The 15462-nt window shown below is 38.4% G+C and overlaps 2 protein-coding genes across 3 annotated transcripts in view; both read right to left on the bottom strand.

Moving 5' to 3' along the window:
- The window catches only part of LOC124864970, a 458718-nt gene that overhangs the window by 315260 nt on the left and 127996 nt on the right, over positions 1-15462 (bottom strand). The window lies entirely within an intron of this gene.
- On the bottom strand, positions 7709-10568 carry LOC124864976 (tumor necrosis factor ligand superfamily member 6-like). The gene is made up of 4 exons (XM_047359938.1): positions 10101-10568; positions 8784-8817; positions 8627-8698; positions 7709-8509 (listed from the first exon to the last, which is right to left on the bottom strand). Exons 1-4 carry the CDS (start codon positions 10326-10328, stop codon positions 8115-8117), a joined length of 729 nt encoding a protein of 242 aa, XP_047215894.1. The 5' UTR covers positions 10329-10568; the 3' UTR covers positions 7709-8114.

Below are 15462 nucleotides of genomic sequence, written 5' to 3'. Positions count from 1 at the left end.
TCTTCTATCTGATAGATGTCATCTTTTTTCTGTGCTCCTCTCTTTAGCCAGGCCTTTATTTCTGTCTTGGGTGCTGACTGTTGGGCATCTTTCAGCACGTCTGTGTCTATAAATAGCAGATCTGACATTTTCTCTTTAATAGGTTGAAATGAGTTAGTTCTGTCCCTGATGATGTTTTAAAACCTCTATTTTGCCAAATCTTAGCATGGTGATGTACTGATCCCAAAACGTATTGGCTGTCTGTGTATATAGTAAGTATTTGTCCCTCATGTAATTCACATGCTCTTACGACAGCATATAATTCTGCTGTTTGGGCTGAGCATGTATTGGGTAGAGATTTAGCTTCTATTATCCTATCGATGGTTGTTACTGCATAACCAACTCTATTCTTTCCATATTCATCTTTAGATGCTGAGCCATCTACAAACACAACACATGAATCTGGTATAAGGATTTGAGAAATGTCTTGTCTGGGTTTGGTGTCTTCTTCAACTTTTGCTTTATAAGAATGTGGTTTTCCATCTTCTGCAGTAGGTATTAGAATACTTGGATTTAAAGGGCACATCTTTTTAGAGTTATGTTTGGCTGTGATAATAATAGCGATGTCAGTGTGATATGTCTTGCATGTAGCGTCAGGTGCTTCTCTTAATATTCCTGACTTCAACATATCTTGTATTACTGGCTTAGTACCTTCTTCAGCTTCTGGCTTTAAGGGGTATTGACGGACTAATGGCCTTTTTTCAGATATTAGTTTAACCTTGTATGGTGGGAACCCCTTTATAAGCCCTACATCAGTTGATGATTGGGACCACAGTTCAGGTGGGACAGCAGCTAGGGCAGGATGCATGTTGCTCTCAGCTAAGCCCTGTATTTGTCCCTCTGCCTCATCTAAATGTGTCCTTGGATGGACTTTGACTATCCACGCCAGAATGAGCTTCCAGATTCCTGTATTAGGATCCACTTTTGACGGTGTCAGTGCTGTTCCTGCAGAGGTTTAAAGCCTCTGTTTTTCCAAATTCTTATTATTCTTTTTTATCATATTTTATAAAGTAAGTCCTTATTACATTTAAAAATGAGATCACTATTTTTGGTAGTTGCTATTATTATAAATAATGCTTGGTTTAGTTCTTATTAAAAATAAAAAATAAAAACTCACTCACTGATGAACACAAAAAATGAAGGGCATATTATATCTTATAATCTTAGTTTATCTTACCCAGTTTTATAGATACAACATACAGTTTCAGTCAGCTTTGTATTTAATTCAAGTAACTAAAGTTTGTTTCAATTAACTAAAGTTTTCTCTATTTCAGTCCAGTTCAGTAATTCTGTTAAGGTTCATTTCATCTTATGTTAAGTTTGAGTCTAATTCAATCATTTTGAACCTGACTGGAAAAAGTCGAAACATCTGTTAAAATCTTTTTGTTTTACCATAGAGAACTGACCTAATATTATTATGGTACTGTTGAGGACTCTAATTTTTTACATAACATGAAACAGACATTTATTTCACAAAAACAGAAAGTCAAACACAGACATTTGGCCACATGAAAGTTTAAATAACCTGTTTGTACAAGAATTGTGAAAAATTGAAGACGGGTCTATGAGCTTTCTTATGGTTATCAGTATTTTCAGTAGAGGTAGAACCTTTGCCATCTTTAAATGATTTTTTGAAAAAGATTCTGGAAACCTTATTAAGATATAAATTTGGCAAAGATCATCAGAACATCAGACCTTTATTAGCGCTTTTAATGTCCCTCAAAGATGCATTACAATGAAATCAGTCATTCCCATTCACACACATTCACACACTACTTACTTATTTCTCTGTCAGAGTAATTTTTATTTGCAAAGATTTGAACATAATTTGACTTCTATTATTCTTAAAATGCACATTGTTTCCTCATAACCCCTTTTGTTTCCACAAGGTCTGTTTTGAACGCTTCAATTCTTTTTTTTTTTATTCACCAAGAATCAATAAGGTGGTCTTAGTGGGTCCACCTTAAAGGTGTTATCTGTTGGGTGTCATGTTATCATTGTCAGGTCAGTGAGGTTCATAAGTCAGTCTGAACCTTGGTCATTTGTTCTGTGCACATAATGTTTCATAGATCCAGCCTATGATTAGTCAGCAAAACTTCCACCTATAGGAGAAAAAATGATTGTTAATGAATGAGCTGCATTTCCTAGGAACACTGTCTTCCTCCTGGATGAGCATCACCTGTTGAAAAACTTTCATCATTGTTTGTTTCACATATTCAATCAGATCTTTATATTATACCAGTAGGTGAAGTTGTTAGTATCTCATGTAGACTGACATATACTGTTGCATTTGGAGAGGATCTCAGATTAAATAAACTTAGTTAAAGCGTCAATCCAGGTTCATTTTGTGTCTGCAGACTTTAGCCAATTTTTCTTTTCTTTCTTTTTTTTTTTATACATAAAGAGCAAGATTCAAAACATTTTCAAAAGGCAGATTGTGGCAGAATGTAGACAAAACTGCTTATTGATTGACAAAATAACATTCAAGCACACAATCACCATATTAAAAGGCTCTACTTCAAGAGAATCACTAAACTTTTGGGGTCCGGTTTTGGCCCGCGGACCTTGAGTTTGACACATGCAGGGTAGAGTTACAATTTTTTTTTTTTTTCAGACCTTTCAGCAGAGACAGGCTTAGTTTTATCTTTGTTTTCAGGCAGCTGCATCTCTTTGTCAAGGTCGTTTCACAGAGCTGAAATTTAACTTCTCTCAAAGAGGAAAAATCAAGAATGCACACAATCTGAGCCAAATATGGAATTATTTCCCTGTAAAATGAATCTTTTGCATTTTATCATGATATTGTTAGTAGTATAACACCATAGAATGATTTTTAAAGCACCTGTTTCTCACTAATGCTTGCCTACAAAATCTTTTACTCTCAGATTACTTCTTTAACAACATTCTGTTCTCTCTTCTCTAGTCATTGTTCACTGGGTTGTCCAGTTGGACAGTTTCCATGTTGTCCACATTGTCACCTCCTCTTTTAACTTCTTTTACCACGTCCTCTAAAACCATCTCTTAGTCTTTATAATCTAACCTGGGATGGGTGGCGGTCCGCCCCCCCCTTTATTTGTTTTCAGTTAAGCTGAAAGTTTTTTTTCTGTGCTTTTCTTAAAGCATCAGTATTATGGCTATGTCAGTTAAAAGCTGCTCTTATTGTTGTTTTTTTAATTCATCTTTTTGTTTTAATCTGTTTATCAACTGTGTGCACTCAGGGACTGAAAAGTCCCCTTTGAAATTATAACCTGGCAAGGTTTTTTATTGTCTCTTGAATCTTTTGAATGCATAATCTCCAGTTTAAGATCCCCGTGTAGTTTTAGGATTTCAGTGATAATTAAGTTACCTGAAAATCCGTATTTTTATGCCATCGTGTACATATTTCTGTTAAATCAGAGCTTTTTCTCTGTTCTTTCCCCATTGTTCTTTGTTATTTTTCTCTTTTTAGTTTTCATTATTGCTAATTTTAGATCCCCTTGTAATTTTAAGACATCCTTTGTATCTAATTTGCCCAAAAACCCATGTTTTTTATTTTTTATTCCATCTATGACAGATCATACCTGCTCCTTTTACATAGTTCTCCATAAACTTTACCTCCCCTTCTAAGTCAATTAGTTTACTTTGTTTCTTCCCCATTATGTTTTATGTTAGTTTAATTATAGTATAAATGTCCCAGATAAAAGGTCACTGGCATGAGACTTTAAGGAGAGGACATTAACACGGCCTTCTACTGCGACTAATTCGCAGCGGTGTTAATTTTCTGGAATGAAATCCGACCTGAATCTCCAAAGTCACCAGTACGTAGTTTTAATCTGGGCAAAATAAAACACAGGACTAGCAGAATCCTGCTATGATTCTATTAAAATGCTTAGTCCTCCAAACACACACAACACAGTCACACAGTTAGTTTCAGGTACCTTGTAATTTTTTCTAAGTTAACTTGGTGTTATTTTATGAGCTCAATTTACTCCGTTCTGTTTACTTTTATAGCGCTTATGCTATTCCCTCGCAGGGGAATAACCCTTAGTCGTTTTATTTGGCCCCCTTCTTGGCGGGGCCCTACCTTAATTTGTCACTATTCCTTTCACGGTGGAATAAAACCATCCCAATGCAGCGTCCTTACCGGCGACGCACTACCAACGACTTTTAAGTACTTTTCTTCTTTTATTTATATAGCGCTTTACTCTATTCCCTCTCAGGGGAATAATCCTCAGTCGTTTTCTTTAATCCCCTTCACGGCGGAATTGTACCAAATTTGTCACTATCCCTTTCACGGTGGAATAAAACCATTCGAATGCAGCGTCCTTACCGGCGACGCACTACCAACGACTGTTAAGTACTTTTCCTATGAACTGTATTTTAAAACTGTCTCACCTCGGAGTTGACTTCTTGGTGACTCTCTGGACCCTGTGAGAGTCACCCCGCGCCGAGGAAGGCGATAACCCACTGGCCAGGTGTGAATTCACACACACCGGGACTTTCAGCCACTCCGGCTAAAGGAGGCTGTGCAGCGGTGCTTCGCTCGACGTCAGGCTTCCCCCACGGATCCCAGAGTCACTGTTAAAGCAAAGAGAAATAAGGTTATTGAATTAATCCGGCTTCGAAGGACCAATAAATGTTAGGTATTATTTAGTCAACTCAGAGGTAAGAACGATACAGTCATAGTTACTTGTGACAAGGGTAGCCCACTTTGCAGTGAAACTACAAAGTTTTGACACCCTATCTCTTTATTTATATACACAGTTCAACAGACAGTTCAGACAGGGTGTATGTGTGTGAGACGGAAAGGAGGCTGGTTCACACAGAGATAACAATGATCTCACACACACAGGGAGGAAGGCATAGTGCAGGTGCCTTGCAACCCAAGGTTTTTACATGAGTGATAACAAGTCCTCACACCCATCCAACAACTTTTAGAAATGAAGGTCAGTCAGTCCGAACAATTGGGAAAACTTTGAAAGTGTCCCCAAGTGCAGTCGCAAAAACCATCAAGCGCTACAAAGAAACTGGCTCACATGAGGACCGCCCCAGGAAAGGAAGACTAAGAGTCACCTCTGCTGCGGATGATAAGTTCATCCGAGTCACCAGCCTCAGAAATCGCAGGTTAACAGCAGCTCAGATTAGAGAACAGGTCAATGCCACACAGAGTTCTAGCAGCAGACACAATTTATGAAAACTGACCTTAACTGAGGCATGTGAGATCTGCAATGCTTTAAATGTTGCTCTGGGTTCTTTTGTGACCTTCTGAATGAGTTGTACTCTTTGTGTAATTTTGGTTTGGCGGACACTCTTGGGACCATTTAGGCAATGTCTCTCACAGCTGTTTACTGGAATCCCAAAACCTCAGAAATAGCTTCACAAACGTTTCTAGGCTGATAGAAGCCATTGATTTTGTTTTTCATCTGTTCTTGATTTTCTTTAGATTGCAGCATAATTTGCTGTGTTTTGCATTCTTTTAGCCTTCTTTATGTTGTTTGTTAGAATCTCAGTAATTAGATCTGGTTTTGCCAATACCATTTAATTAAAACAAAATATGGTTAATCACATAATTTCTGGCTATATTATTTTGGATAGCTTTTTTCTCTTAATTAAAAAATAGTCATGATTAAAAATGGCCTTTGTAGTCACTCAGGTTATCATAATTTGATAATGGTTGATAACCTGAAACATTTAAATGTAACAAAAATGTAAAACTTAATAAATGTGTGAGGGGGGAAATACTTTTTCATGGCATTAGTACACTTAAAAAAAAAAACAGATCAAAGCTATAAAGGCTAGTAAGAGCAGGGCCAAGCAGAAAGAAAATTAGTGCCATCTTAAAAAAATGCATTTAATGAAACAAATGAATGTAAACCATGCAAACCAGAAAACAAATTATTTACCTCAAAAATCATAGTTCAATCAAACACTATTTCACTGATGTATGCATTACTGGATTTTTCATTTCTGCCCAGTTGCACTTATTGTAGCATGTTCTATTTTAGGAACAAAGATCTCACAAGGAGCATTTATGGAATGTGTCTTCAAGGCACTTTCATGTAAATCACTGTCTAATGTAAACAGAAAACCAGCATAAAAGTTTATAAAACAGTGTTTGCATGAGCCACTATAAATGTTCGAGAAATCAACTCTGACACTGGCCCCAATCTGACCTATTTCCATTTATCCGAGCTGAAGGTAATTAACGTTACTACCAACTGAAAGTAAGATATTGGTTCCTCATAACAGCTCTATAAATCCCCTATTACAAAGAAAAAAATCCCAGCTTTTCTTGTAGTAGGCATTTTTTGTTAAATATGACTAAACTCAGCACCGAAGCAGAAGCATTCAGTTAAAACCAAAAGCCTGCTCTGTTTCCCCTTCAAGAGCCCAACACAAGGGGACAGCATTTAGCTGTGGACCATGTGAGGTGCACCATGACCAACACTAACTCATGCTCCCTGTTAAAAAACTTACAGCTCCTCATGTTTGACCTTACTTCAAGGTGGTGTGTAAAAACCTGCATATCATGTTATATATTTGTGTCTGAATTTAAAAATGGCCTTCAGTAATGGAAAAAGTTGGTTTCATGTATTCAGATTATAACAGCAGAGAGAGAAATCTCATCCCACACAAATTCTCTGCAATAGTTTAGAGATTAATGATGATATGCCATGAATACAAACCACACAGTACATCACCCCCTCCTTTGAGACAAGACATTAGAAAATAGACTTGCAAACCCTACAGGACAGTCAGCACTGGAACATGATGACTCATTCATGAACATTCAAGGTGTAAAAACATCTGAGTAAAGGGCACACATGAGATACTAACTGATCGAGCTGTGTTTGGCACATTTTCTCCTGTCAGGGTCTGAAAGGGAAGTGATGAGGAGGGCTGTTCTGATTTCAACAAAAATCCACACAGAGTGTCTGAGGGGAAATTAATGAAGTTCACACCCACCTTCACTCTCTCTCACATACTTTTGCAGTTCCTGCGACAGTACATCTTTATCAAGCACCGCGCTCCAGGTCTGGGGTTGGAAAGTGAGTCAGGCATTCTGCTAACGACAACCCCCCCCCCCCCCCCCCCCCCCCCCCCACCCACCCAACCCCTCAGCGGCCCCCACCGCCACTTCCTCCCTAGTTTACAAATACAAAACTCAGTGGGTGATTTCATAAGGCTTCTGCGAACAGTCACAAATGAAGGGAAAGGAAAGAGTAAGAGTGACTGTGAGAGATATGAAAAGAGAAAAAGAAGCACAAGAGTGGTGGGGCTTTTTTTTTTGTTTGTGCAAACTGGGGAAGCATATTTGTCATCATGCTTATTCAGAAGTTTAAAGTAATTTAAAACACATCTAATTTCTGAGTAAAGGACAGTAACTGGATGCAGCGATCCTCTAAAACCTAGATTCCAAACTAATTTGACTTTCAAATTTTCCTTCTGCATTGTAAAAATCCACATTACAACCAGAAAACACTTGGCTGCTGATGACATTTCAGATTGACATGTTAACGTGGTAATAGAAAAAAATACCTTAAATGTACAGTCTCCCGTGTGGTTGGAGAGAGTTGTTGACACATTTTCTCTTAGACCACTCAGCCTTCACCTCACCCTCGTCTGATATAACAGGAAATTAATTCATCTGACTGACAAGTTCGTGACTTCAGTAAACCAAACTTTTATTTCTTCAATGTTTATGTTTATTTTACATCATACGTTTATTTAAACAGAGCATTATCAACCCAGTTACATCTGAAAGGAATAAATAAATAATGTTCAGAATTTGTGAAAGCAAAAAAATAAAACAAAGTGCATGATAATATTTTTTAGCAAATAATAATTTGCAACAGAACAGTAAAATCTATAATCAGCATTTGAAGTTATGATTTTATGTAGATAAAGAAAGTCATTTTTTTTAAAAAGTCCAAAACTCTTTCACTCTCACAAAACCCACCAGCAAATTCCAATAGTACAAATAACAGTCAACATCTGCCTTCATAAGAGGCTTTTCAAGGTCACCAAAATATCCATGAGAAGAGTTATGAATTCTTATTCTACAACTTTAGTCTTTTAATCTCCTGTCAATGCACTTTCTATATCATATATGCACCAAATATATTTTCATAGGATTTGTGTCTGATAATCTGTTTGGTGCTGCTAATATTTACATAGATAGCATCATTTTTGGACAGGTGAAACACTCCACCAAGGTAACTGTTGGAATAACGTTTGGGTCCATTTTCTTTCTTTAAAGTATACTTCCTGGACTGCAGGAGGGCGATGCTCCCCCTGGCATACTTTTCAGTTTGCATCTGTACAGAATGAGAAAAACTATCATTTTCTGAGAAGAAAACTTTTGAATAGATGTAGTAGTATCCCTCTTTCAGTATGATGAGTTTTTTGTCTTTGTATTCCATTCCATAGAGGAGAGGATGTGCATTCTCGCTCCATGACATGATATGTTTGTCGTGATGTACATCTTGGCCATCTAATGAACAAAACATAAGAAATGACATGAGTGCTGTGTAGCGTCGCGTTAGTTTCTGCCTTGATTTGAAGAAAATGAACATTTTATTAGGAGAAGTAACAGAAAGGCTGGTTTCACCTGTCAGATGTGCAACTGGTTTGGATGGAGGAATCCCATCAAAGGGGAACTCAGTGGGTGAGATAAAATTATCTGTGTGATAACCACATTGTTTTCTGATTAGAAAAATAAACGTCAAGACGTTTTATTATTTGAAATAAAAAATGCTGAGACATACCGTCGGTGTGCTTTGAAAAGAAACCTGAGGGGCTCTGCAAGGGCAAAAGAAAAACAGAACATTCAAGTGGTTAAGCTTTGGTTGCATGCATGCTTACTTAGTAAATGTTCAAGCACAATTGCATGTCTGCTGGTGCAAATGAGGCTATGCGGGAACAAAAGATGCGAAAGGTAACAAAGGTGTTAATTTTCGAGTAGTCCAATGAATCTTACCCTGAATGTTAGCATATGCTAGCATCAGTTTTGTGTTAAGCAATTTGTGTAAGCAGGGTCAGGTAGGTCTATGATTCAATGAGCACAAGGTATATTAAAATTGAGACAGGAAATAGACCATTTCCTTCTCTGCACCATCCCTTGTTTGTGCAGCATGTATGTATTGCATCAGAAAGCAGTTCAATCCTTTCACTAAATCCAAAACCTGTGACTGCTGTCCTCAGAAAGCAGCAGGACTTTTTAGGTCACAGTAACACAGAACCTTAACTGTCCACAGTCACAGAGTGTTGTGTGTCCTAACCCTAAATACGTCAGCAGAATTCTGTACAAACAGGCAGGTTGTCCATCTGTGGTCCACTCTGTTCCTCTTTACAGTGAAATAAATGCAAGCTCAGCACTTATTGGAGAAAAAAAGACTTTCATGCACATGATCTGAGTAAATGTGAGCTTGGTTTCTGTCACAAGAGAACTTATGCCTCAGCTTCATAAGTCCCACAAATGAATAGTACAAAGTGAGACGTTTAGAAAGCCACATCACATCGTGGAAAGCAACAGATTTACTTCTGGGGTATTGAAGTTTCCACATTGGAAATGAAGTTAGTTGGAAAAGCAGCCAATTTTCCCTGAACAGCACATGACTCTTAGAAACAGGTTTATAAGAAACACTTTATGTGAACTAACTGTTAATTATCACCACTTTTCTTACTTATGCTTTAAATTTAACATTTACGCTATATTTCCCAACAAAATATGAAGCATTCTGAGTGTAGCTTTTTCAATGTACTGCATTGGGGGCTTTCCTATATAGAATCTGTATATTGAGTTTATTTCCAGTTTGCATAATAAGCATAACTTTACAAGTTTTAATGTGGAATCAAGTTTTACGCAAGATTCATGGAAAATTGAAACAGCTGAAACATAAAAACAATACTGAAAGCGAGAATTGGTAGTAAAGATGATTAAATTCTTCTCATGAAAGTGAGATTTAACCAGTGGGGTGAAAAGGTAAATGTAATAGAACAGAAACTGTACAGTGGAAAACACACACAGACGAAAAAAAAAAAACAAAGGACAATATTACACATTATAATTATGTGATACTTACATATTCTAATCGGTAAAGACGATAGATGAAGCAAGCTTCGATGATCATGCCACCCAATGCCAGGCTAACCAGGAGGAACAGCAGGGTCTGTACCGCCCCGCTTTTATCCTTCTTTTTGCTCGGTCGAGGGGGTACAGTTGGTCGTGTTGAATGGGCGTCCACTACGAATACAGAGGGAATGCTATCACGAGCCATACCCTCTGTGCTCCTTTGAAAATTGAAAAACATTTCAGTGTGGATTGATCCTCTAGTGGTCAAAGCTGCCGTTTCAGAGGGGCTGTTGAAACCAAAAGACACTTGAGAGGCAGCGAGGTGAAGTAAGGTTGCAAAATGGGTGGGCTAATTTCTGGTTGGTCCAATTTTAGATGCCTCACTAGTAGTCAAAAAAAGACAGTAACGCAAATCTTGAAATGTATCACCACAGCACCTGTGAAGGCTCACAAAGATCTACTGTCACTGCTCGTCAAAATGAAAGTATTGATAGGTTCTTTCTTAGTATGGATTGTAAAGACTGAAGGTAGAAGACCATATAAGTGAGGGGCAGATCAATGTGCATTTTAACCATGTTTCACAACCTCCCACTTTACTGTGAGAGCACTGTTGAAACATTTTTATTCACACTTCCTCTCTTCTGTACTGTCTATTTGCGGCATAACCAATCAAAACCATGTGCTTTTCTGTATATACTGAAAATTATTTGATTTTAATTAAAACTAAACTTAGAAATAGGTCTACTTAAAAAATAACACAGAAAACCTCCCTTCTCCAGTATCATTTTCAAGGAATGATCCTGTTGATAAATCTCAATGTCTTTATATTTTTTCATTTTTCTTTGACAGGTTTTGTTTCACTGTTTATAGGGTATCACTAGGGCTAACAAAAATGTAAGGAGTTTTACCATTCTTCTAAACAAAAAGCAAGATCAATATGCATTGTTTAGAAGGTAAGGCCATTAGTGACCAAGTCTAAGTGAAATCTTTAAGAATCAGAATCAGCTTTATTAGCCAAGATTGTGCTCACAAACATGAAATGTGCTTTTAGTTTCAAGCACTCACAGCATACAGCCATGTAGTATTAATGCATAAACCTTAGAGGAAATAAAATTAAGCCAAAGGAACAGTATGTACATGTATGTGAATGTACAGCCAATTATGAAAAAGGCAGGTTGTAGGTAGTGCAAATATGCTTATATTGTTTCACAGCAGAGTAGCTGACTCAGGCTGTAAGGTGTTCATTGTGTTCATCAGAGAGACAGCTTGGGGGAAGAGACTGTCTCTGTGGGGGCTGATTTTGCACATAGCACTTTGTAGCACCAGCCCTTAAGGTAAAAGTCTAAACTGTTTGAGCCCAGGATGTGTGGGGTCTGCTGAGATATAAGCTGCCCTTTACATGAACCTAGATCTCTACAGGTCCTTGATGGAAGGCAGGTCAGCCCAGATGATCCTCTCTGCAGACCTAATTGTTCGTTGTGGTCTGGGCCTGTCCTGTTTTGTGGATGAGCCAAACAACACAAAGATGGATAAACACAGGATAGACTGAATAATGGCTGTGTAGAAGATGACCAGTAGTTCCTGTGGTAGCTTGCAATTCTTGAGTTGCAGCAGGAAGCACAGTCTCTGCTGGGCCTTCTTCCAAACCGTGTCTATGTGTGAGGACTATCTCAGGTACAGAAAAACGGGGGTTCCTAGGAACCGGAAGTGATCCATAGCAGACACAGTGTTGTTGAGGATGGTGAGTGGAGGCATTGTGGGAGCTGTTCTACGGAAGTCCACTGTCATCGCCACAGTCTTAAGCAAGTTAAGCTCCAGGTGGTTCGGACCTGCAAGAGTTGACCAGCTAGTCCACCTCCTGTCTGTATGCAGATTTGTCCTGGATCAGTCCAATAACAGGGGTGTCATCTGTGAATTTCAGGAGTTTCAAAGACGGGTCCGCTGAGGTGCAGTCATTTGTGTAGAGGCAGAAGAGGAGTTGGAAGAGAAATCAATCCTGAGGGTATTGATATGTGAGTATGTTTCCTTGCCCCCATCTTCTAGTTGAGTTTAGTGGAACTTTCCATTTTCACCAGCAACTTTATGCCTTGACAACTGCTAGACCCTCACAGTGATGCTATCTCCACCTTGCTTGACAATAGATATAGTGTTCTTAGATTGAAATCTTTTTCTTGGAAAGTGTCTGTGAACAGAAGCTGAATTGGAATTTAGACTTCATTTTATCTTATGAAAATTCACCTAAACCATTCCTTTGTAACTCTGGCTGTATGTTCAGAGTTGTTGTCATTCAATTCAATTCAATTCAAAAAGACTTTATTAATCCCAAAGGAAAATTAAATAACATGCTGCAAGATGAATCGCCACCCCAGTCTTAAGTCTTTTGCAGCCAATAATTTTTTCTTCCCTGATTGTTCTATAGTAGTAGTAGTTATGTTTATTTAATCAAGGACAGCACGCAAGACAATGTTAAGTGATAAAACATTGCAACCGTTGTTATGTACAAAGTTTGCTAGCCACAGGGTAATTTGCAAACCCAGTCTTTGGTTGGACTTTTTTTTTCATACAGCATATCAGAACTACTCAATCCACACACACAAACACACACACTCAGTGTAACTATAACTAATGATCTTGAGTCCACCATCCCAATTGAGATGGTGGACTCAAGATAATGTGCAGCGTTGGTTTAAAAAGAGCATACAGAGGATTTCGCATGTGGGCCAAAAATTAACATTTTGGTCTGATCACAGCAGAGCTCTTTTCTCTATGTGTTTGCTGTTTCTCCTATAAGCATGTGGCAAACAGGATTTTGTCTGGCTTTCTTCCAATATCTGCTTCCTTCTTGTCTGACCTGTCAGTTTAGGTGGAAGGTCTTACGGCTGTCTTTCAGTTGTGCCATACATATTTACAGAGCTTCGGATAATGTTTTATAATCTGACCCTGTTGTAAACTACTTCACAAATTTGTTCTTCATGATGCTGCTTGCTCACTAATGTTCTCAAACAAATCTCTGAGGCCTCCACTCAACAGTTTTATTTGTACTCAGACTAAATACGCATAGGTACACTCTATTTACTTGTTTGTTTGTAAAAAAAAAAAGAAGGCATGTATCATTTCCTTTCCACTGCACATCTATGTGCTACTCTGTGTTGGTTTGTCACAAGAAATCCCCAGACAATACGTAGAAGTTTGTGGTTGTAATGTGATAAAATGTGACATAGATGTAGAACATTTGTCAAGGCTCTGTAAATGACATAGACAAGCAGACAGAGCACCTGTTTTGACTCAGTTGTCATGATGTGTCATACATTTTAAATAGGGGACAAATATAAGTTGAAATAAACCCAGTCAAGCCCATTCAATGCATCTTGCTTGTGGTGGCATCTTTGTACGTACACGTGATTTCCATTTCCTCCGAACAAACTGTGAAACTGACGTCATTGACAGACTGCAAATATGCTGTTTAGTATATTTGGAGATGACGTTGGTTTCACCTTGCTTTGAGTTAGTTTTAAGTTGAAAAACACACAGTATTCAATTGGATTATCATAAATTAATTTGCAGAAAGCGGGACTTAAATTAGACTTTCTCTGTAAAAATCATTGCCAACATTTACGTGCTGTAAATTGAAGTTTATGAATAAAACTCAACTGAATTCTGATTGAATGATCTGCTTTTCAGTCAACCACAGCTGGGTGAGGATACTGTTAAGCAAAATGAGGATAACCACAAAGAGGAAATTATGTTAGAGTCAGATCTGACTGAAATGTATGCAGCTAATCAGGAGTGAGATGAAAACAAAATCATACTAAGGTCAAATCTGAGAACTGGAATCAGGATTCAAAAAAGGGCAGGATATGTCTGTAAGATCAGGTAACTAACTCTTATGCAGTAAGAATCTTACATATTACAAATATAGGAAAAATATATGTATTGAAAATAGAAATGAACTCTTTGAGAACTAAATTGTTTGTATCTTTCAGTTCAGATCATGTCCAGATTCTCCAGAAGTCTCAGTGCTAAAATGTCTCCCACTTTGCTTAGTAAAATTTGACATTTGACATAAAAATTGACATTTCTGAATGTAGCAGTGAGTTCTCCCCTGAGACAGTATAACCCATATTGCTTTATTGATTACAGTGTCATGAGTGTCTTTCATACAGTGTTGTCTGCTTAAGTGTGTTCAATAAGAATTTCTGGTTGTGGTTTAAGATTTGACCTTATTCCCATAATTTTTTGTTGCTTTCCGCTGTGTAGTGGACAAACCCCTTGGTACGACTGCGGTCGCAAGGTGTTTCTTTTTCCTGTTTTTCTAAAAACGTGTGCAGGTGCCTCTCTATGATTGCAGGATCCAGAAGAAGGATGAACACGGACTGGTTACCTAGACGGAGATGGCGCATAAGATGACATTGCTTTGGGCTGCTCGTCATTCATTTCTCTGCTCATCCCAACCAGCCACACCTTTGTCTGAGATGTCCAGTTGATGCGAATACATTAGTTAGGGAGGTAAGTTATTGTCATTTAGTTTATTAAAAAGGTTAGTTCATTTAAGATATCAGATAGTTTTCTTTTGTTTGTTGTTTTGGGCTATGGTTCACCCTGAAGTCATTCCGCTCTTGCTTCAGTGTTAAAACATTTAAGTCTCTGTAAAACGGCACTAACTGTGTTGTGGCTGCTTGAGGTCTGACAAGGATTTAATTTTTCATGTTATGGTCTGGCCACCCCTAGACAGGTCATAACACCCTAAAGATAAGACATTTAAGAGTTGATCTTCGAAGATGCTAAATAGGGGACAACAAATTGCTTGTACAAAAAAACAATGCTCTTGCAATAAGTGGGCATGTTGCACAGGGCCCTGCAATGGACTGGACCTGTCCAGGTTGTACCCCGCCTCTTGCCCGTTGACCGCTGGAGATAGGCACCAGCTCCCCCGTGACCCAGTGTGGAAGAATAGGGGATGGATGGATGGATGGATGGATGGATGGATGGATGGACAACAGGGGCAAAGAGGTGCAGACCGCCCTATTTAAATGAGGTATTTACGAGTGTTACTGGCTTGCTGCTACTGCACCCAGAACAAGAGGAAACGTGAACAAAAGTTGTGTTGCATGAAACATGCAGGGGCTTTTGCGCTGCATCATTGTAAATTATCCAGTTGCTGATTTTGTCTTTCTCTTCCATTGTGCACCTGCATTCATAGACTGTTACAGTCAGCAGCAGGTTTGTCATCGCAGCCTCTGGCCTGACGAAGTCATTTCTCCTATCTGTTCATTTCCGCTGGGCGCTTCTGAGTGTGTAATTGCGCATGCAGAAGGCTGAGTTTGAAGTTGTTCTGAGCAGATGCTTGATGTTTGGGGTTCGGACGGACCCAG

Source organism: Girardinichthys multiradiatus, chromosome Y (genome assembly GCF_021462225.1).
Source record: "Girardinichthys multiradiatus isolate DD_20200921_A chromosome Y, DD_fGirMul_XY1, whole genome shotgun sequence".
Classification (NCBI taxonomy): domain Eukaryota; kingdom Metazoa; phylum Chordata; class Actinopteri; order Cyprinodontiformes; family Goodeidae; genus Girardinichthys; species Girardinichthys multiradiatus.
This window is presented reverse-complemented; position numbering and strand designations above follow the sequence as displayed.